At 32.1% G+C, this 25,481-nt stretch overlaps 1 protein-coding gene across 5 annotated transcripts in view; it reads right to left on the bottom strand.

The window, feature by feature from the left end:
* Nucleotides 1-25,481, bottom strand: part of Dh44 (corticotropin-releasing diuretic hormone 44) — a 124,487-nt gene that overhangs the window by 13,769 nt on the left and 85,237 nt on the right. Inside the window, exon 1 of one of the 5 annotated variants that reach the window (XM_076414701.1) lies at nt 21,550-21,691. The exons of 3 other annotated variants lie outside the window; for them this stretch is intronic. In XM_076414701.1, coding sequence (XP_076270816.1) covers nt 21,550-21,645 — 96 coding nt within the window. In that variant the 5' untranslated portion in view covers nt 21,646-21,691. Of the gene's footprint in view, nt 1-21,549; nt 21,692-25,481 lie in introns of those variants that run through there. One more of the 5 variants, XM_076414702.1, reaches the window with a different exon arrangement.

Below are 25,481 nucleotides of genomic sequence, written 5' to 3'. Positions count from 1 at the left end.
TTGGATATGTTGGAAAAGCGATCTTTACGACCGTTCCATTTTTACCAGTTTTCAGTGGATAATCGTTCCAATTTGACAACAAGCATTTTCCAATAAACTACAGTTATCTCGATTTTGGTCTGTCATTGTTCTATATTGTATACGAGAAAGTCGAAATATGGAGTGAAAATAATAATAATAGCAGGTTGTTCGTTTTCAAAAGAAATATTTAAACTAGGTTAAATAATATTCTATCAATTTTACGTATCAGTTTTTTTCGGCCAGTTAATGTCAATATTAAAAAAAACAACTGTTTTCCTCCATAGTGAAGTTTTAATATTGATCAAGTAAACATTGTTCGTTGTTTCTGTATGTAGGATGATATTCTACATTATGATGTGGAAAAGAAAAGTAGAACGACTTGGATTCAGTTTTATAAAATACTTGAGAAAATGTGTAACCAAAGTTTAAAAATAGCAATAGAAAAAAGATATCTTATGTCATGAATTTTCGCAGAAATTCAAACAAAATACCTTTTGACTTTTTACAAGGTACGACAGACAGCCAAGGTCAGTGTCTTCATCTTTCCTTTTCTCGTCTTGCTACTTAGTTATTTCGACAGAAACGGTCTCTATGAACATGTATTGTCTGTTACTCTTTGAGCATATTCCAATGTTTCCAAATTTCAGATATTTCTAGCTGTCATTTCAGTGAGAAGTGTCATAGTGTCACGTGTTGTTGTTTACATGATTCGTTTGTTGGGATAATATAATTATTTATTGTTTAATAGAGAAAATAGTAGCAGACAATACTTAAAAATGCGTGTACAAGTTATGGAACATTACTAAAATATATAATATACTAAGACCAATTTTTATATTATTATCGAACATATGATACGAACAATGAAGATGACAAGTAACAACAAAAATGTGATATTTGTATACGGTTATACTTATGTCTTTATGATTTTGTAGTAGAAGATAGTTAATAGAATTTTACTACTTTGTCAATCGGATGAATTAAAATAAAACAACGATAAGAAGAATATTATTGGTCCTTCACTGCCTCGCAGAAATATTCGATAAAATGACATAGGTGTGGGATAAAAGTTTGTAAAGAAAGAAAGAAAAAAGTTTGCGTTTACTCTGTTAACGATCTTTTAATAGAATCGAATGTTTTAGGCTTTTTTAATCTTTTCTTTTTTTTTTAATTAATTAAAATTATATTAAAAAAAATTAATATATCTATTTAATAGAATCATTACACAGCCTTATGTATTTAAACGAAAAATATATACAACTTTAAGGCTATTCCGGGTAGGGTTATTCGGGATGAGGCAGCAACAGACGTGGGGCTTGTTGAATATTAAGACATAAAACAACAAGATGAAAGTGGTAAAAGCGTTAATCCGGCGTTTCTTGTTATAAGCTTTGGTAGTTGGTTAATTACATCTTTCTTGGCAAGAGGGAAAAGCAATTTGCCACATTTCTGGGCCGAATTTTATTTTTGGAAATTGGTACTGTAGTTTAAATGAAGCCTTGTTAGTTGGAGTTGTGATAATGAACTTTTGTAAGTATATTAGTCAAATTTGGCAACGTCTTAGTTATCGTAATAGTAATATAAAATAATAATAATATAATAATTTTACTTTGATACGATAGAAGAGTGTATACAATCGTCTCGATAAAAGTAGGTTTAAAAAAATGCGTGGTTTAGATTTAGCGTCAACAGCTATATCTCCAAAAATAATTTAGATTGAAAACATCCCATTAAGGGCATATTCTGCAAGCAATTTCAGCAGGCAAATTTCTAGACTACTGAGGTAAAACTAAATTATGACTGAAGTGGTCATCGACACTGTGGAGCGTATTCAGTTATTAAAATTAGCTTTAAACATGGAGACAGAATGGATCAGACTCCACTGTATCCAAACATGTAACCCAATTGGTCTATAAAATATGTTTGTGTATTATCAACTTTACTAACATTGTTGTCATATGCCTGAAAAATTGTATCTAATGATAATAATTAGCAAGAAGAATGTTATAAACCGATTTATGTACTTTACTTTTTTATAAGTTTAAAAAATGCATTGTAGAAAGAAACTCTATCTACAATAACACCTTCGATTTGTATAAACTTCATCAGACAGGTAGAAAAAGAAGTTTGAGAGGTTTTGGAATCGTTAATAAGTGTTCGATAGACGAGAAATAAACAATTTGTTAACACAGTGAATTTGGTATTGAAAGAAATTCAATTAAATTGAATTTTGTTGCGAGCTTATGATCCAACGCTGATAATTACCCACACAAACGTGATAAGAACTGAAAGAACTAAATAAGGTAAATATAAAATTAATATAGGATAACTGTAGAAAATCATATTGTTGAGTGAGAAATACTTATAGTCTATTCAAAGTATTTTTGTACATACGTCATCAAGATGTTTAATGTATTGCCTGCCGCAATTTATAAATTCATTTCAGAATCAGACACTATTTTCCTTCTTATTTTATTCTAGTTAGAAAGAGACACAATGCTGTCTGATTACTTCGAACGCGTAAATGAACGAGCCTGTCAAAGTTGTCCCGCCAAGGTTGTCTTACGTATGCTAAATTCTTGAAAGCAATAGTGATAAGAGGTTATAACTCCAACCTATAAACTATTGTGGCTGTATATTAACTGTAGATTTTAGATGTACTACAATGTTAAAATAAATTGTATTTGATAACATTTTTGTTCAATTATATAATTTAGATTAGAACTTTGTTGTATATTAAAGCCAAACTGAACAAAAACCCAGAGATGACGTATGTACAAAATAACTATGAATAGAGTATATGTGTATAGTTATTTGTGTAATTATTTAGAATACACACGAATATTAGGTTAGGATTTATGGGAAGGTAATTAATACTAATTAGTCAGTTGAAAATACTTCAGAAAAATGCGACTTTGTGGATTGAATCTAATTGGCCGAAGTTTGGTTTTTCAACAAGACAATGATTCTAAACAAAATTTTGTTAGCGATTGCTAGAGTAAAAACGAAATGAGAACATTTTTTAAATAATGAAATGGCCATCTTAATCACCAAACATCTCTCTTATCGAATTAGTATGGGACGAACTTTGAGCTCAAAGCAATTAGGTGAACACTTACATAAGTTAATAAAAATATAAAAGCAACATTTGGGAACAACTAGTTAAAAATAATATTCAATTTTTTGTTCTAAATATATTTAACTAACTTTAACAAAACACATAGATGGCGCGACTAGAATTAAATCCATCTGTTTCTTAGCCCTAAACCTAGCCCTAGCCCCTCACCCTCAAAAGATGTTGCGTGTATAAATTTGACAGCTGTTGGATCATTAGTTTGTGAATTATAGCATTTTGGAGCGAAGCAACAGTAAAAAGAAAAAAATGGATAAAAAGGAATTTCGCGTGTTGATAAAATATTGCTTTTTGAAGGGAAGAAATGCAGATGAAGCAAAAACTTGGCTTGGTGCCCCAGTTTCCGGACACTGCCCCAGGAAAATCAACCATCAAGGATTGGTACGACGAGTTGATGTGTTTACGGACCAGTGTTTGAAGATGATCAAGCGTAATATGCCCAAGTTTTTGCGTCAATATGTGACAATAGATGAAACCATCATTTCATCTGATATGAAATATGATATGTGACAATGATGAAACCATCATTTCACTCCGAAGTCCAATCGACAGTTATCCGAGTGGGTTGCACACGATGAACCCGCTCCAAAGCGTGGGAAAACGCAACAGTCGGCTGTTAAAGTTATGGCTTCTGCATTTTGGGATGCGCATGGAATCATTTTCATTGACTACCTTGAAAAAGGAAGGACCATCAACAGCGACTATTACATAGCGCTATTGGGCCGTTTGAAGGACGAAATCGCCGAAAAAGGCCGAATTTGAAGAAAAAGGAAGTGCTGCTTCACCAAGACAATGCACCGTGTCACAAGTCAGTGAAAACGATGGCAACAATCCATGAATTAGGCTTCGAATTGCTTTCTCATCTACCGGATTCTCTAGATCTGGCCCCCAGCGGCTATTTCCTGTTCTCAGATTTCAAAAGAATGCTGACTATCGCCGAAACTGAGGCCTATTTTAAAGCAAAGGGCAAATCGTACTACAAAAATAGTATCCCAAATTTGGAGGCTCGCTATAATCAGTGTATCACCCTTGAAAGGAATTATGTTGAATAAAAAAAACTAATTTTGGCAAATATATGCGTTTTACTATGGTAGGGTTTCAATCGACCTGTTACAGTTTGATTAAGATTTGAGTGTAATAAATCATCAAACTAGCTTATTGTTTCAAAAGTTGATGTAATGTTGAGTAGTGAAAACTAAACGTTTCGCTTAAAAATAGCAAAAGCTGCTAAAGGACTTTATGTTCTAACTAAATTGAATTTTTCTGTAGAGAATGTTTCGATTTTTTTCATTATAGTACCTTTAGACAGTTTCGTTTTTATATTCGCCATCCGTATCTATGGAGATGTTTCCTAGTTTAATAAACTGGAATAATTTTTGTTTTATACACCATATAACCATAGCCACCATAGAGTATGTCTTCCTTTATGGCCTACACAATTTGTAATAGTCGTCGACCTTCAATCTTAACGTAATAAATATAAACGGTATAAACTCGACCTCTTGAGCGCAAACAGTGGTGAATTTTCATTAATTTACACGTTCCATGGGCCCCTGTGTTTCTCACCTCGGATACATTTACACCACAATATCGCTACCTGTTTTTTTCCTAATTAAGCTCCTACCGGCGTTAGAACATTACATACAACTAATCTTAACAATTAATTTAAAGTTTAGCTATTTGGTGTCTGATTGTATTCTAATCATTTTTTCACATTAGAGGGCATTGATTAAAGAAAATATATACTATTATATATAAATACTAGCGACCCGCCCCGGCTTCGCACGGGTGCAATGCTGATACTAAATTAAATACACTACAGAAAAAATATGAACGTTGTATATAAAAACGTAGCGGCCCGCTCCGACTTTGCACGGGCATAAAATATATATGCCTATGTCACTCAATGAAAACATGATTAAAATCGATCCAGTATTTTTGGTTCATTCATTACTGTCCATGGCCTGCACGCATTAAATTTGGAGTAAAACAATTCCTCTTCCCCTATACTTACTATGAAGATTTCCTGCTATCTTTGGAATATCTAAATTCATACAATTCTTATTACATTACACATTTTTAAACGCAAATTTTAAATTTGTAATATCTCCGAAAATATTTGTTTAATTTACATGCTGTAAGGAACCATATTGATCTATATTAATTGCACACTGTATTTAAGGTACTTAATTCGATAAGGATTAATGCCGTATTGCTTAAAATAGCTTCGTAAATAAGCCATTTTCTCACGTAAAAAGTAAACAATAAAAATGGTTAATGTGGGTTATCCCTAAAAGATAAACATATACCATCGCGGACTTTTTTGTAGACCTTTTTATGGTGTACAATACTGTAGTACATTAATTTGATCTAACTCGTAGGGTTAGGCAGCGTTTTTGCTAATTGCTAAATAAGCCTAAAAAAATAGGTTAATTTACGACATCACGTTAGAAACCTCTAAAATTAGCAATGTTGCCTTAGTATATTATGCATGTATTATACATATAAACCTTCCTCTTGAATCACTCTATCTATTGAAAAAAACCGCATCAAAATCCGTTGCGTAGTTTTAAAGATTTAAGCGCACATAGGGATATAGGGACAGAAAAGGCGACTTTGTTTTATACTATGTAGTGATATACATTTTCTATAATTTTTTCCAATCTTTCTGGCGAATGGTGATACCATGTCGAAATATTGACGTTGGTTTAGTCTCATTGAGCGATTTTCGCACTGTTCTAACCAAGTTATGCTACATGGGTCGTAGGTAGTATAGATATGTAATTGTGCAACAGTCTGTTACTCGTTATTGCTGATTTTTTGTGCAACAATACGTCGTTTGATTTAATCTGACTTCAGTAAATATTTGCAGTAACAGTTCCATTCGGTTTTAGTAACCCGCAAATCACTAAACTTTGCTAATTCTATCGTATGCATAGCAAGACTATTGGCATGGATATTTTGCTTTGATGTCGATATGGATGACTCTCTCTGAGACTAGCCCGTGACTTTTTACGTTTGAGATTGTCGTTGTAGAACCACTTTTTATATATCCAGTCTCAGTACGCCATACAAACCCATTTTTGCCTGGTAAGCAATGAAATCGGCATATTGAGACGGTTCGAAATGCCATTTTCAAGTGAATTCGTATGGTAGCCATTTTATCTGGTTTTGAATCTTTCCGATTATTGTAACCATTTGGAAACAGTTGATTCATCAACCTCTAAGCTATCTGGAAATTTTTGAGGGTTCCCCTTCTATAAGTCTTAAGTTATGATCTCCTGGGAAAAAATCAGAAGACGTCTCCTCTTATCATCCTATAAGCCTGTTACTCGTGATCTCTAAACTATTCGAAAAATTATACACTAAGAGACTCAAAATAATGGTAGAGGAGAGAAATATTATTCCAGGCCATCAATTTGGCTTCCGTAATAAACACGGAACAATAGACCAAATACAGAGATTAGTCAACCAAATTAACAAACATTTAATGATAAAATATATTGCTCCGCGGCATTTCTCTGGCCTTCAACAAGGTGTGGCATACTGGACTGTATGTTAAGTTGAAAAAGCTTTTGTCCTATACGCACTTTCAACTGCTGAAATCGTATCTCACAGAGAGACATTTTATTGTCAAACAGGGTGACGAATACACTGATCTACACCCAATCTATTCGGGTGTTCCGTAGGGTAGTGTTCTTGGCCCATTGTTATATCTATTTTATACTGCTGACCTATCGACCTCAAGAAACACTACTGTTGCAACATATGCTGACGATACAGCAGATTTATCATCACACGAGGATCCAACATTATCCACAAGAAACCTCCAACTTCATCTTAATAAAGTCGAATTGTGATTGATAACGCGACGTATCAAAGCAAATGAGACAAAATCTACCCATCTGATATTCACCCTTTGTAGAAGAACATGTCCCTCAGTAAAATTGCATAATCATGAATTTCGATCGATTCAGCGCGATATTCCCATAGAATCTTTAACGAGTGTAATTCGGACTGTTAGTGCGTAAGTACTCTGAAATAACTATTAGTGCATCCCAAAACACTCGTCAAACAGTTAAATGTGCGCGACGGTAGTGAAGTGAGTAGACTCAAACGCAAACTACCATACGAAATGATTAATAGATACATAGAGTGAGATTTAATAATCTCTAGAATAAGCAAGAATAGTTTTTAGAATAAGGTAGAATAGTATCTAGAATAAGATTTGAATTATAAGTTGTACAGCAGATCATTTTCTGAAGTGATCTTCTACATGTCATATAATAATACTTATTGCCCACGGGCAGGTTGTTGACGTTCTAGGAGATTAGTAAAAAAAATTAAATCCACAACCGACAATAAGGACATGACGGAGCAACATTGTTATAAGCGTCTAAAAGTATTGGAAGGACTTCAGAAACAGATTTTTTTATAAATCAAACAACAAATGTAATTAATGTTGAGAAATCATCATCATTAACGTCTGTATACACTGAATAATTCAATAACACTAAACAGAATCACTCAATATGGAGTCACCAATATGGAGTAGAAACAGTGTCATTTCGAAGATACTCAAAGAACAACTAGCGGACGAAGGTACAATCGATGGTCAAACACAATTTTTATAACTATAAGGTGTCCAGACGGAATAAAGACCACGTACAACCCTGTGACCGTTTCTTTAGGAGGGCGGTATTATGTAATACGGCTCTGACTATTCGGCTCTCTATTCTAATCTATCTGAATGGTGAACGAGTGAGAACGCTTTCAACAAGTCGCCTCTTCTTTCCGTAAAAAAATCAGTGTTTTCAAGTAAATTAATACTTTTCGTGTTTTTGTGAAACCCTTTCCCATATTATAACTGATGTTCATCGGGTCATATAGCTCAGCTTTTGTTAGTTTTTAATTTCTCTCTAGAAATATTTATCCAAACACAATTTTATACTTGTAATATAGTATTATTTTTGTAGAATTTCGTTTGTTTAATAAAATAAAACGTAGTGAGAAATAGATAAGAATATTCGGGATTTCTTCTTTGCGTTAAAAGTTGAATTATCCACCGCGAAAGGCAAAAATTCCCGGACAAACTGCAAACTATGGAGCCATCGGCATTTCACGGATGGTTGACGTTCCTTTTGTGCCCGCGGACCGCCCCTTTCCGCCCCCCGGTGTCTTCGTTGCGCCCCCGGTTGCACTCAAAGCGCCTTTGAGGACGTCCGGCGAGTTTCGGGGATACGAAGTTATGATGTTGTTCCTGTCGGAGTACATCTGTACAGGTCCGAATGATAAAAAAGCGAAGTAGGTTCGAGATGAAAGGGAGCCGGGGCTTTTTACGAAGGAATCTTACTCTTTCGCCGATGGTTCTTTCTATAAGAAGTATAGAAAATGCGTTTCCGGTTTTCTTTGCTTTGTGGTTATTGATTGTTGCTCGCCTTTTCGTTATTCGAATGAAGCCTCTTACATCTAATATAGATAAATTAGTAAATAGATGAATCTTATAGATGGCTTGTGTTCTGTATATACTGGATTTGTTTATCGAGTGTGTCCAATAACTTCTTAAAGCAATCTGTAAGAGGAATATTGTAGAATTATTCTTAAGTATATCACAATATATATTGGTCTATAAAGTAATTTAAAAAGATTTATAGCAGATAGTGTTACTGAGTATTAAATCGTATCGGGTACATTTGTCACCAACTTCATGTTGAAGCTTCACTCACAGTCAGCAAAGACACAACAATGCTATTCTTCAGCACGACAAGGCTCGACCATATGTTGCAGGATCGGTGAAAACATACTTAGAACTATTAAAATGGGTGCTACAGTATTCTCCAGATCTTGCTCTTTCAGATTATTACTTGTTCCTACATATGGGTCAAATTGGACAACAAATAGGTCGATAAAATATGTTTCATGGATAGCTTCAACAGATACATCGTTCTTTCGAGCTGGAATCAGTAAATTGCCTGCTATCGATGGATGATACTTTGAATAAAATACATTGCACACAAATTTAAAAAATCCCTTGAAAGTAATTTAGAGGGCTAATATATTTTCCTATTTCCAGACATACCATTTTAAGAGGAACCAAGATAGTAAATTCCTTTTAATACATTTCTATCATTTCTACAGATCTCCTTTTAACTTCGCGGCAAAGCTTTAGCACACCATTCGTTCTTTATTAAAACTATTAATAAAGATATATTTTCAGCTTTTAGGTTGTAGAATTAAAAACGGTTAGTCATGGTACTCTTGTAAACATTATAAAGAGACACTTACTGTTTACCTATAGGTTCTTATACGATTGAATAAAAAAGGACTGATCAATATTTCAAATTTTTATTTCAATAATGGGCATATTTTCCTCAATTTTTCACTTGAATCAGTCTCCTCGGCAACTAACCTTCTCCACTCATCTTGGACAGTACTTTTTAGTTCTTCTACATTGTTAAATTGTTTACCCTTTGAGTATCCAGCATGTGCTAGCTTACACTAACAAATTTCAATAATATTTAAAATAGGACAGGGCGCTAGCTACTATAAAATTTGAATATTTTGTTTTGAAAAATTATCTTTAACGAGTTTTGTAGTATGAATAGCAGCATTGTCTTCCTAAAAAATATAATTCGGACCGGTAATTGTATCCCAAATTTGACCAACTACTCGTCAATCAATTTTATTAATTTTCCCAGTAATGCATTTTATTTTTGTCTTAAAACCTACATTAGTCCAACACATAACTATTCTTTCACTCAAGTGTCTATGACTTAAAATCATTTGGGCTTTTGTTAAATTATGACATTAATACTTATAACCATCAGGGCCATCCAAATTGAACTTATTTTCCGAAAACATTGCATGACGCCCCTTTTTCCAATGAGATATGCTCTTCAGCGAATTGTAGGCATTCTTTTTCATGGTATACACTTAGAGGTGGTCTCCATTGAGCGTTCTTTCTCCTTAAATGTCTAGCATCATGTAGGACACGTTGAATATTTCTTACATTTGCTTTTACTTCAGCTGCAGAAACAACATCGTTCATTGTTAACATAGAATATGAAGCAACCCGTGAGATTGCTAGTCTATCTCTATCATTTATAAGCTTTAGTTGCTCTCTTAATATAATGAACAAGTAAATTGGTATTTTAAACACATAACATCTTGAAATAAACTGCGTGTATGCATAGTATTGTCGTGTCGTTCAGGTCACAGGATGTTATGATAGTTTCGGTCGGCAATAAGTTCCGTTAACCATAAAGACAATATTATAGAATTGGATGGTAACAGACTCTAAAGGACAATTCTGAACAATGGTACTTCTGATGCCCATTGAATGATCATTGATCAGATCTGAATGCTCTTCACTAATGCATGTTTTTAATTTTTTTTTAATTATCCATATAATATTCTCACTTTAACGCCCTACTATTTGTCGAAGAAATTAATTTTGAATCTTAGAAATATAATTAATATTCCATTTTTGGTTCATTGAAATACCAGCCGTCCGATAACTCGAATAGGATAATCCTTGGTACCGAATTTGAATACGTAAACAGCATCAAATATTTTTATGAGCGAAACAGAAAGACAGGCTGGAAGCGCTTTAGATCGCGAGTGAAGGAAATGAAATAACGATTTTAGCTTACTATATGGCGAGGAAATTGATGGGAAATCTTTTCGATAAACAGGCTGTTGTTAATCCTTTGCGCATAAACTTCGTCTGTAATTTTAATAGAACTCACACGGCGATAGAAAAAAGAGTGGGGACTTCCGCGTTTCAGATAAAGAAGAAAAAGCTTAAAATCTATAATATATAACGGATAGGTTTATTATTTTTGAATATACAGTAAGTGCTTTTGATAATGTACTGTGGGAATAAAATGATATGTTTTTGTTTAATTTTTTTTTGTTGCTACAATTCTCTGTCTCTCTTAGGATCGAGGAGTTTATATCAACGTACGTACAGTTTCCTTTACATAGTTGAGTACGAGAAGATGAAAAGGTGATTTTTGTCAGTGCTTTTTCATTGTTGATAAGTATATTTGTTTTCATAAAATATTGGTAATTATACACTTTTAATATAAGTTATATGTTGCGAAGCATTTAATTTAGTTCCTCGGTCATCAAAGAATCAATTAATTAAAGAAAAATATATATAGTCTGTTCAAAGTTATCTTGTATATTCGTCTGTATCAAAACGTCGCAATGTTGCCTCATCAATTCTAAATTTTATTTCAGTTTGGATTTGACAAACAACAAAATTCTAATTTAAATAAAATAATTGAACAAAACCGTTATCAACTATAGTTTATAGGTTAGAGTTATAACCTCTTATCACTATTCCTTTTAAGAATTTTGGATACGTCTGACAAATGGACGATTTTGACAGGCTCATTAGCTCTCTCATGTATTCAAACTAATCAGACAGCATTGTATCACTTTTTAACTGGGATAAGGTGAGAAGGAAAATATTGTCTGATTTTAAAACGAATTTACAAATCGCGGTAACAAAAACTTTGAATATACTATAGAGAAGGCTTATATCAAAGTATATCTGTTCAGTATAACTTGAGATATATCAAAATCGTCTCGAAAGAAAGCGTTTAATGTTTTTAAAATTGTTTTTATATATCTTTGAAAACAACTAAAAGAGAGATTATTCTAATTTCTAGCCTAGAATACTGCCCAAATAAAACTTAAATTGGAAACATCATGTTAAACAAAAAATTGACCGAATTAAACTAAAAATTAAACAACTGTACTGGTTAGTTGAAAGGAAGTCAAAGTGATCTAAGATCAAATCTATTTGGAGAGTTTGATAACAACTCAATATTAGTTGTTGTTGTGTGTATACATATTTATTTTAATTATTCTTCTAGCCGGCTTGGTTGGCGCAGTGATAAAGGCGACAGGACGGTCCACCTACTGTTGCGTTAGTCGCGTGTTCGAATCTTGCTGGCGCATGGTCGTAAATTTATGTATGTGATTGTTTAATATATATAAATTATTCTTTTAAGTTAATGTCATTAGCATAAAAACTTAACGATATAATGAATTTAGGGCTGGTAGAGAAAATCCTTATTTGTATATATTTTCTTCATTTTTGTCATTTGAATAAATTTAATGTCCCAATATATCACCCAATCAGCATATAACTGGATTTTTTTCGACAAACTGATCAAAACGTTCATCCCTCGAATTCCTAATATGTATTAAAGTTTATGTAGTCGTCGATATACGTTTTTTTCGAGCTCTGTATAAATATTTTACAAAGAGGATTTTTCAAATTGCTTTTTTATGATTAAATCGTTTATGCCTGTTTATTTTTTCGTTCAAACGAGGCAAATATATAAACAGATTTTATGGCTTTTAATGCGAATTAAGTAAACAACTTTAAATTGACATAAGTGAAAAAATTATTAAAATTAAATAATAATTTTAAGGAAATGCAAATATAATTTAAAACTCACAAATTAACAAGAAATTTAAAAATATTATAAATATATATATTTTATATATATATTTTAAAGTCTCCTTTTACCAACTGTGGGTTTATCCTGACTGGGCCTAAAGTTTAACGTGGGCTCCGAACCACGGTCCTCAGCCTACCGACTGACGAGTGACCAACTTTAGAAATCATCCCAGAAGACATCCGGTCTTACCCAGCCTGGTTACTGGCGTGACTGGGATCATTTTCCTTGTCGGATTTTACACTCTTGCCTAGAACAATCACAAATTTCAAACAGTCACAAACCTAAATTTACGACCATGCCCCAGCAGGACTTGAACTCGCGGCTATCGCAACAGTAGGAGGACCGTGCTATCGCCTTTACCACTTCTCCACCAAGCCTACTATAAATATATTTAAAGTTGTTAGTAGTAGTTAAATTAAAAACTGAAATAAACAGTTCCTATCCATTTTTCAAAGGAATCGTTGTTAGTCATAACAATATCATAGCGAAGCTTTAAGAAAGACCAATCGAAGCAAACCATGTTAAGTTAAGTTAACTTCCAGGGTAAAAATTGTTGATTGGTGTAAACTGTTTAAAGAAGGCAAATGTTATTTTATGAATGTAATATTACGAAGACAATTTGAAAATATCAAATTTGGCACACAAAGAAAACGAATTATATTCTGTAAATAAGTGGAGAAATCAAAATTTCAAAAAAAAGGTTTAAATATCTTCACCATATAGTTCTGAGAAGTGCTGTAAATATATACTAACGCTAAGTTCTGGGTTCTTTTGCGGGTTCTGTTGAGAACTTATAATAGGAATATATGAATAAAGGTTTCAATTGAATGTGAATGTTGGTCGGATATCGTCCGCAATTAACCCAGTCAGACCATAATCGTGACCCCAAGGACACCCAAGTTTATGGTAAAGCAACCCAAGTACGTGGTGAAACAACTAAATTCTTGGTTGGACAAATCAAATTTGTGGTGCAATAATCGGTCGAGGAAGAAACCACAAGTTTAAGTTTGGCACAAGTGTTTGGTAAGGTTTGGTACCAGGGCTTGATATATAAATTAAATAATATGCTGCCAAATCAATATGTAGATATATTAATCTCATATATTTCCAATAGATTCTTCAGAATTAAACAAAAAGGGGAGTTCAAACAGAAGTTCAAGGTAGCGTCTTAGGACCTATCTTCAATCTGCTTTATACTAGTTATATACCAAAATTCTCTTGGTTGAATTTTGGTATATGTATGGTAACTAATCGTTTTTTGGTCCACATTCAACGCTGCTGCAATTGTTTTTGAGTTTGGGTTGGGTCTTTATCCAATAACTCTGGAAGTTTCGCATATTAAAACTTTTACGGTCTACCAGAACGTCGTTTTTCTGTAAGTTTCTATCAGCAAACGATAACTTTCAGAGGCTTTTTTCTTTTGATTCAATAAGAAAACTAATCCATGCATTAAATACACGTTTTCAGATACGAAACTTAACATTTTCAAAGAGGTATAGATCTATAACAGTGCTACTTTCGTAAAATTTGACATGCATAGCTTTGAAGCTTCATATTTGAACATATAAATAGCAACCTACGTATAAAAAAATAACGGTAAGGTTTCTATTTTATTAAATTATTTAAAAAAGTCTCTTTCGTTTTTTTTACTTCTACAAACATAGTGAGCTCACGCTTCGGCCTTACGCCCTCTTTAGACAAAATTAGCCGCTCTTCGCCTCCCTACAATATACTTTAATTATCTGGAAGATGCTTATTCGCCAGGTGTTTCGACGATTTCGTGCTCGCCCTTTATCGCATTTAGTTTTTGCTTATTTTCTGGCATACGTTTTCCGTCTGAATGGGTCATTAGCAGGCAGGCACCCTTTCGCGCACGTCACCTATTGAAAAAAGAGAAACACGGAGGAGGCACCCCGTAAATTCAATAATAAATCGCGAAGATTGGTAAACGGGACCTGCTCGGTAAGTGAGATTCGTATTTTTTTCCCGTCTCCGCTCGCATCTACCGAATGGCCGGAATAGGATCGGAAGGATTGGGCGAGATGCGTTTTATTTATTCTATTTCGAAATCGAAAAGTTATTTGTTTCTGCGTTTGAAAAGTATATTTGATGTGTTCGATTCGCAGTTGTTTTGGGATAAGATCATACAGGGACGTGACTTTTTTCTTTGCTTTAAGCCACGGGTCTATTTGAAGTGCAAACATACACACACAGACACAGAAATATTCTCTCCTGGAGTCAGCGTTTTTCCACTTTGAAGATTTCGTTAGTCATTGAAATTGTTGCATTTTGAGTTTGCAGAAACAAATCATAAACTGATGATAAAATGGCAACAAAGCTGATAACAAACTGATTAGAATGTGTAGCCACCGCTACAACCCTTTAGGCCACCATTATTACATCTACATCAAGTTCAAAGGTTGAGAACGTTGGTGGATTAGAACCATGCAGTTCCCCGCTATAAAAGACCACCACGATGACGTCTCGCTCTCTTTTCTCTTTCTTCTATCCGTTGTAATAGTACGACGTCCATAGCGCTTGTGTACTTCGTTTACCTAACCTAATATCCTGTCTATTCTCCTATCGACCACGTGTTTTCATCCAATCAGTATTTTCAGTTCCTGTGCGAATTCCTTCCACAAAATAGTAGTGAGTGTTTGGACAAACAATGGCATCGACAGCCGCATATTCCGACCGACCAGACGAATATTCCTACAAATGTACTAATAAATTACAAATAACTACAACTTAAATTCGTATTTTGACCAATGAAATATTTTCTGAACTTCTAAAGAATTTAATGGATTATCTAGCGACTGGGACTGAACACTATCTTTTTGTAAGAGAAAAATACCAAAACTAGCCTTAAAGAAAATATACACTGGACAAAAAATGGTAGGCTTATCAAGGCTTATAACTACTTTCTGAGTACTTAGCAAGTACTTTCCAGCTTCACTCTCTAACGGATTTGTTTTTTTAACTTAATCCAAATTGAAATGAAAAGTGAAAACCCAAATTTTAAGGAAATTAAAATGAAATGAAAGTATTAACAAAATTCAGATACCTTTCAATATTAGAAAAGATCTAGGGTATAATAAAACTTGTACTGCCACTGTAATATGTGCTTACATAGTGGAAGATTGTGGAAATTATTCGCCCAACAATAAAACTTCATATTGACCAATATCACTACTGCCAGTCATATGCAAATTGTTCGAGAACTCATTAATTTGGATTTAGAAGTATACACTCGACTATTGTCACGACTATTATATCAGATTATAGATGTAATTGAGATTATAAATTTTAATTCGTCATTCAGAATAAGATACGGAGACAAATATTCATATATGAATCCCATTGCGGATATACCACAAGGTAATGTTTCTGGACCAATATTGTACTTATTATGTACCAGTGATATTTTTAAATATGAAAGAGTAACAATGGTCACATTTACTGATGATAATGGTAAATAGATCACAAACAGTGTCAATAACATTATTCAGTGGACTAAGACATATCGAATAAAATTAAATGGTGCAAAGTCTAGTAATGCTACACAGCCGGATTCATATCTGTCAATCTCGAATATGATTCAAACTTGTCAAAACAGAATTCTTTGTAACAAGATATCCACGAAGACCTAAAAACGTCAAAGTAATACAACTGCTAAACAGCAGTATAGAATGTAATTAATTTTAGTTGTGAACCGTTGGATCTGGAGTTTAGGAACAATATGAAGGAAAAATTACTACCTAGTTGCAGTTAACAATTAATTAGTTGTAACATTTGTGCAATGTGTTTTTCAATATATAAAAAGATTGTCAGTATTTCGTGTGGATTTTAGTCATCATCGTTGCTGTTGCTTCAGATTGTAAAATAAACTAAAACTATTTTTTTCTATATAAATTAGATGATATTTATATGTGATTTCAGTAATATGGTGGTATATGCCAAACAGCTAGCGAAACAATTCAATTCTAATAAGCGAAAAACAATTCATCGAATTTAACACTACTTTATTTATTTTTATGGTGTTATTTGAAGTATATACCAACATACACCAATAACTTGAGAGTTCATGGAAATGACTCAGTTCAATTTAGTTCCAATAATGCAGAATGATCATGGAAAATCCTATTTCTCAAAAAGAACGGCCATTTATTTAATGTGTGTTTCCTACATAATCCCAATCTATACATTTTATAATTCAATACAAATAATTTAGATACAATTAGGTAAAAAGCGTGTTTGAAAATGTAATAACCATAAGAAAAAACGAAATTTCTTATCCTCCAACCTATTATATATAATTTTTATTACAAGTACCATATCATTCTCAAGTGTGACAAAAATATGAACGAGCGAATAAAGATTGAAACAATAAACATAATGTGAAGATATTAAATTACTTATACACTTGAATTGTTTTTTGAATCACATTATTATTTTTAATATAGATCCTATTTTGGTACAGTATCAAAAAAAAACTTTAATATAAATATTATATTGATATTACGACAAACAATATATTTTTTGTACTTTTCTTCTCCATTTACCTTTAGAAAAGTGTCCCAACACTCAGTAAATGAATGAATTTTTTTCTTAAAATTTTCGTGTGTATGAAAGTTTGTTTATATAGCCGTCCGTATACGCCCACTAGATAAAAACGCCTTTTCTGGTGAAGCGTTGAAATATTTTTCCAAATAGATTTATCCAAATTACTTTTTATGCTAAAATAGTTTACGAATTAATTTTTTTTAAGCTCAATCTAATGATAGTAATACAATAACGCAATAATGCATATTAATTTAATAAATTTAATTTACGTTAAATACATTTGAATATTTATTAATTGCAAATAGATCTGAAAAGATTACAGATAATTAATCATTGCTTTTTTACTCTTAATGTAATAAAACATTATTGAGTTTATAAACAAATAAAAGTAAATAACATACAAATTAAACAATTTTTTAATAAAACATATAGAGAGCAACTCAAAAGTGTATATATATAATATATATGGCGAGTGACCAACTTTAAAAATCATTCCAGAAGATATCCGGTCTTACCCAGCCTGGTTACTGGCGTGACTGGGATCATTTTCCTTGTCGGATTTTACACTCTTGCCTAGGACAATCACAAACATAAATTTACGACCATGCCCAGCAGGATTCGAACGCGCGGCTATCGCAACACTAAGAGGACCATCCTATCGCCTTTACCACTGCGCGACCAAGCCGGCATTTTATATTTTTGGTTATCGTAAAACTTTTTGATATCCCTTTGCTAAAAAAATGAGGGTATATGACAGGGCAAACATTATTTTTTACAAAGATATCTTTCCATATATCAAATTGTATGATTTGTAGAAGTTTCAATTGATAACGCTTAATATGTATTCTAAATGTAATTCCAATGAAATATGCAGAAATCTTAAGACAACGCATCTGCAATTGACTAATTCTGGTGTATTTCTAAATGCTTCTTTCAATCGTATTAGTTGATGACAGTAACTGAACTGAGAGTCGAATTTATGGTATTGGGTTCGAGCAACGCATGATAGATAATTCCATTCCAAGCTCATTAAACGTTTATGATCTTCCTTATCCACTTTCTATTCCCGTGCTCAAATGCTTCAGTTATTAAATGTTTCACTGTTTAGTTCATCCAGAACCCAAATATTGAGCTTCTTTTCTTATCCACTCTCATATCACTAGTTAAAAATGGTGGTCGATGTCGATGGTGAGTGATTTTGTTACTATTTACTATCAACTGTTTCAGTCGTACTTTTATTTACTATTTTTGGTTCTACTTGTTTCATTCGACTGATTTTTAACATTCTGGTGCTGTCATACTAGCTGGGTTCTTGACAAAAATGTACCCAATTTATGCTTACATAGATTTATATGTAATATATGTAACTAGTTTTATGATTTTTTTGGTAGTTTGCTTGTAAATAACATTATATTATATATTAATATTATAGCATTTTGATACTATATTTTTCAAGATTGTTAATGTAATAGGGTAAAAAGATTGAAATTGTGAATGATAAATAGTGAAATATTTTCACTCACAATTTGTACAGGAAAGGATTCGTCTGACATCACGAATTGAAAAAAAAAACAGTCGAACCGTGCATTTGACTGAAAATAGTAATTACTAGTTTTTTTACTATCGACTGTTTCGATTCTTTTACGGGTAGCGACTGTTTCAACTGTTTTTAATAGATAGTTCCCAACGCTAGATGAGAGTATGTGCTAGTAAGAACATCCGAAGCGTCTTTTTTAGTTTGTACGCCAAGAGAATGAGGTAAGCAAGAATGGAAAAGAGAAAATTCTTTGTCAAAGTTTTACGGTCAATGAATATTACACGTTGCTGACTACTATTTGTATTTTTTTTTGGCCAAAACACGAATGCAGGGTCGGAAGAATCCCTCCTCTTTTAATTCACTAATCGACTCTAATATGTCATCGGCCCGAATGAATTACTTTGAATTAACTCTAAAACTAAACATATCAAATGCTTTAGTAATGTTTGACGAAACATTTAAAAATAATCTTATTGAGTGTATCATTGATGTTTACCAACAAATTCTTATTCAGCCCATTGACACGATATTCGAAACGATAACCCACATAAAAGGTATAAACGGTTATCAGTTGGTTTCTTTTTTTTTGTTCGATCAAAGAAAACACTGGTTTTATTTTTAGCCTAGACGACGAAGCACAACCGACATTATCTTAATTACGCTTAATTGCGTACGCGGATTGTTCAATACGTATCGATGTTTTCAAGTGCGTCCTCTGTCTTGTTACAGATAACTAATATAACTCCAGAACGATTTATTTTATAGTAGCAGATAATTGTCGCTATATATAGCGAATCGGTTATTTCATCGGTAGAAACTATTCTAATTAGTCATTCGTCATGCCGATACCGAATTATTGTAGAGTCATTCGTTTTTTTAGAATGCATGTTTATCTCTTGCAATATATTTAATAAATAAATACGTGTTATTTGTTTGTATTAATTATAATGTACGGTGATTTTAAGGTTGTCAACCGTCTTCTGTGTCAAAGGACACTCCTCTTTTTTGATTTATCATCTTCTTTTCTTGTGATGCATATAAAATGCGTCATATTGTTAAAGTATTTGGTGACTGCATATCTATTGGCAATGTTTATATGTTTCTTTTTAAAAAGGCAGATATTGAGGAAAAATGGTACAGTATTTATTATATTAATTATAAATAATTAGTATTATATATAGTAAGTATTACTTTGAATATTCTGAATTAATTTCTACAACTTTTAACTTTTGAAATGTATCAAGTTTAGCAGTTCTTCTGAACGAATAGTAATCAGATAATGTAAAGTCTGCATGAGCTGGAATAGTGTATTTTTCACAAGTCTTTCAAAATATAGCCAAGAATTGTAATGTTTGGCTACACTGCTGCTGCTGACGTCTGCAGTAATAGTTTCATTAGGTTATAGCTATTTATAACTCGCTATTCCTTGCTCATCCCATCCTATATACAAGATTGTTATTATGACTCTCCTGGACTAACTCATGAGTTTTTGAGCTTGGGATTGCCACAAGAAATCTTTCTTTTATTTGGTAGAAATGAAGCCGTGGTCTGAAACGATTCGAAATGGTGTGGATTTCATGTAGTAGCCATTTCATGTAGTAGCCATTTCATGTAGTAGCCATTTCTACCCTCTCTGGATATTTTTCATCACGTGTAAACATCTGGAAATAGTTAATTTATTAATCGCTAAGCTGTCTGAAAGTTCTTTGAAGATCTGAGCTGAAATATTCGTCCAATAAGTATGCAAATCATTTCCTTCGAATTTTGTTAGTCCAATCCAGGCCACTTATTGTTCTTGCCATCAAAAGCACCACTTTAGATTTGCTTTAGATTAGCATATGAATATAGTACTAGAAAACTCAATTGTACCAAATGGAAAAATATTAGTTTGTGAAGAGAAATGGTAAAAATATCGAATTTAACAGTTAGGTTAGTTTATTTAACATTTGTTTATACTGTTGTTGGTGCATTTTCATCAATAATTAAAATATATGGATACTAAGGTGGAGCAAAAAGCCCGCTACCGTTTTGATTGCGCGCCATCTTGGTTATGTGACGACTAGCTCAGTTTCGCTTTAACCATTATGTTGTGTAGACGTCCAAATTTTATACCACACCAAAAGAACAAGCAGAAATGATGACAATATTTATTGAAAATAATCGTTCTATTAATGCTACACAGCGGAAAATGCGTCAATGGTACCGGAACTTTTGCACCACCTTATACATGCAAGCACCACATATATGAATATAATAAATATGCTTAAATGGCTTATAATTTAATTTAACGATAAAATATTATGAAGATATTATTTTATAAATTATATATTACTAGTTATTATATATATATATATATATATATATATATATATATATCTGTTGGATAAAAATTATATACATAAAAAACTGAAAATAAACTGAAAACTAAAGTTGAAACAGATGCTCTACGGAGGAGAGACTTGGTGACAAATAAAAAAGTACTGAGTCACTAACAACATGATATTGGTTAGGAAGCAGGCTTTCTTGAGGTGTACTTAACCTAACAATTGACGATGCTTAAGTGGTTAAGTGGTCAGAAATATGTAACGATCCTTGTATACAATTTAAATGATGTATGTTCGTGCTATCAGCTAGAGGATTCCCTTTTAATCAGCTGTACTTTCTATAAATAAAATTTCCAGTCGATTGAATTGCTATGTGAAATATATTTAACGCCGAAAAAAGTATATTATCCGAAGATTGTTTAGTTTTATGTGGCGTAACATTTTTTCTCGCTACCGTCCACGTTTAACATAAATAGAGAAAGGTGCACTCACCAAGATTGTCTTCGGTATATTAAATCTCAATGAAACCACACACCGGTATGCTTCACTTGCTTCAACTATAGCACAACTAACACAATAAATATACATTACATTTTATTATGAAATAGTACCCAGTTAAATTCACGCTTCCGAGAAACAAACACTGATTTATTTTCCAAAATAATGTTGTAACTTGAGTTTTTAATACTTTTGCGCTATTCTATTGCATTATCGGCGTTTCGTTTTTGTTTTCTTGCCAATAACATGTGTCTATTGATTCGTCGCTCGAGGCTGAAGTACAATATTGTAAGCTGAAGTGTCTCATTGCGGGATATTTTTAAATTAAAGGTTTCGATTGACTCTCCCGTTAGCGTCCGTTAAGTAAAGGGCTGTGAGAACGGTTATTCTTATTAAAAAAATGTAATAAAAATATATTTTTAAAATTGGAGGTTATACTATCAAGAAGGCTGTAAGTCAAAATAGTAAAATATTCATTTAAGAGTATATAAATAAATTCTCATTATAGCTGATAAAAAATAATTCAATACAGAGTGTTACAGTTACAGAAAACGAAATAAACTCGTAATATTTTATTCCAATATTTATATTAGCCGGCTTGGTCGGCGCAGTGGTAAAGGCGACAGGACGGTTGCGATAGTCGCGGGTTTGAATCCTGCTGGGGCATGATCGTAAATGTATGTTTTTGATTGTTTAATATTTGTGATTGTCCTAGGTAAGAGTGTAAAATCCGACAAGGAAAATGATCCCAGTCTCGCCAGTAACCAGGCTGGGTAAGGCCAGATGTCTTCTGGGATGATTTCTAAGTTGGTCACTCGCATATCTGCTGTAATATACCTTTGGAATTGTGTGATATAGCGTGGGTTATATTATATAGTATGTATTTATTTATAGTAATATATTGAATAATAAAAATAACATTGCCAAAATATTGTAATTTTGAAATATTGTTTGATTATTGTTATATATTGTTAATTTTGAAATATAGATAAATGTTATTAGTTGTATTCCTAATGTGTTTAACTATATTAGTGAAATTTTGTCTACATTCCTGTTAATTTTAACTTGGGACGATTTTTTGTGACTTTGGACCATTTTAGCGTCATTTGGCGACAATTGAGTTTTTGTGCTTAGAACGGGATATTCCATACAAAGGACGTGGACAAACACAAATGTTTATGTGTATTAATACAATTTTTATATAATAAATTAAAGTAGAATATATGACAAAGTGTACATAGATAAAATTTTGGTACAGATAAAATTGACGTCAATATTAACTTAAAAAGTTACCTATATTTGTTTGTAATGCTTTTATTAAAACAAAATTAAACGTCTTTAAGGACGAATCATTAGAAATATTGGTCGATGTACAAATAATGCAGAAATAATTCGTAACTATTGGTTAAATAGAACGACTGAAGAACACTTGACCTTTTAAACGGCCGGACCGATTTTATTGATATTTTTTGTGTGTTTATCTGAATTGGAGAATGGTTAAGATTCAGATGGCGCTGCTATGGATTCTAGGATTTTTTTTATCTTTTAAACATTACTTTTAAACATAACTGGATGTTACTGTGATAATTTTATAGTATTTGTTTTATTTTTGAAATAAATTATTACATCTTATTCGAAAAACTAAAACGGAATTTTGAGAAAATCGGGTAAAACATCTTCTTATAAAAAATGAATGAGTAAGTGAAATAGAGGATAATAGGGAGACAAAAATATTGATAGAAATAATAGATTGATGCCCAGTTATTCATTTTCTTATATTGTCGGAGAGATATTATCGCATATATGTTAGACTGGTCTTTAAGATTGAAATTACTACTTCCAAAGCTATTGTAACAGTGGCTTTGCCATAAAACACCACGTATTTTTTAAAATATTTTTTCTATTTTCACAGAGGTTATTAAGATCTTTCCAAAATGTTTTTATTTTAAACATAATTAAAAATAAATAAAAAATCTATCAAATATAGGTCATACACCAAATATATTCGTGTTATTGATTTTTTATTTATACAGTAATTTGAGTTTCGACAGAAAATTACGTTTAAATAATTTAATATTAGCTACAGTGTTGGAAATATGATTTTAATTTGAAATATATCAACTAACACTTGTAAAATTGAAATACTACAAAAATATTAATCGAATAATTTAATTAACATATTATATATGAAGCTAAATATTGATTACATTTTTAATGCATCAAAAAATATACGAATTCCGAGGCAGTTCCAATAAAATTATTATTAAATTCACTATATATCAATAAGAAATTACTTACCAAATATGTTAATTGGTGATAAATATTAAAATAAATTACCGCAGCCAAAATATTGGGTGGCCAGTTCACTGTATATGTAAATAAATAGATATCAGGACGCTTTTAACATTAACTGGCATGAATCTAAAAGTTTTACGATTCTTCTTGGTAACTGTGGGATTTTTTTATTGCCAAATAGCTATCACTATATTGTTTGGTTCAGTAACAATTTCGAAAGAGGTTTTTTACTTCACTATTCCCCTAAGAAATTTAAAATTTATATAAAAATAAGTATTCTATATATACTACAAGATGAATTCGTAGAAATGAATAAAATGCAAACCAGAAAATATAACAAATATATAATACTATTCAAGTTTCGAGCTTGTCATATAGAAGACGTCACTTCGAAATCTTTGTGTTCTTGGGTCAGTAATAAGTCAATGATTTTGTTTTGACATGCAATGCTTGGAGTGATGACCAGTTTATATGAGTGGTTGTTCAGAGGTTCGTAGAATAAATAAATAGAAAGACATTTTCAATAATAACAGAAAAGTTGCACATTGAGTTACGAACCATTTCGTGAAGAATTTCAGCTGTTTTAAAATTAAATAATTAATAAATAAATATTAAGTAATGTCAGGTGTTTCTATTATAAAACTCTTCATTGGAATTGCTATAGTTTATATTTCAAAGTTCCTACACTGTGGAAAAGGATGAGTTTTTGATTTGGCCAGGAGGTTCAGCTAATCCATTGGATTTTTGCTGATGTGGCAATAATTTCAAAAAGTCTTTGATTCATTAAATGTTATTTTAACAATTTATTTATTTAAACAATACAAATATTTATTAGGGAAATACAAAAAACACCTTTACATAAGTACATTGTTTTAGGTTATTATTTTATTAAAAAATGTGAAATCTATGCCAATTTTACTGAATATTAGAGAAATACATACTGATATATTAATCTCGTACTCGCCTTATTAAATTAAAATTGTACTAAACATCTAATATAAGAGGTAATTAATTAAAAAAACATGGTACGAACATACGATATGTCCTATAGGAAAAGACAAAGTTTGTGGGTAACTAAAACTGTAAATTCAATAGAAGATACAACTATTTACTACACGATAGAGCTGGATTACCATGTTATGATTAGAGGTGAGAATAGAAGGATTGCAAACAAATACCAGATAGAAAATAATGTAAATGCTGACACATCATTGCTACCTTACCACACATTAACTTAATCTTTTTTTCTATAAGACTACAACAAAAATATACTCTATACTTAGAATCCCCACGAAAAAAGTTGTTCAAGCTTTCAAAGTCTTCACAAATCGTTAAAAAGCTGCCATTGACGCTAAGTGACGTGATGCTGTTAAGATAAGAAAGGTGTTTGGAGGGAGTGGTAATTAATTGTTCATTATGAGCTTGCCTCGTCCGATTATAATTTGTTTTGGCCTCCGTAAAACTGACTGCAAAAGAGTCGTGTGAAAATCATTTGGTTAAGTTTTCTGTGCAGAAATCTACACTGACACAATTAGGGTTTTACCAGAAAGTGATAAAAGGTCATTGATCCAAACGCCATATACATTGTTAAATAGCGTTTGAGATTTATATAAAATTCGCTTTTAAAAACA

Source organism: Rhynchophorus ferrugineus, unplaced genomic scaffold (genome assembly GCF_030347505.1).
Source record: "Rhynchophorus ferrugineus isolate W39M unplaced genomic scaffold, kcgeb_rfMv2 rfM9, whole genome shotgun sequence".
NCBI lineage: Eukaryota > Metazoa > Arthropoda > Insecta > Coleoptera > Curculionidae > Rhynchophorus > Rhynchophorus ferrugineus.
Note: the sequence above shows the minus strand (reverse complement) of the source record. Positions and strands in the feature narration are given on the sequence as shown.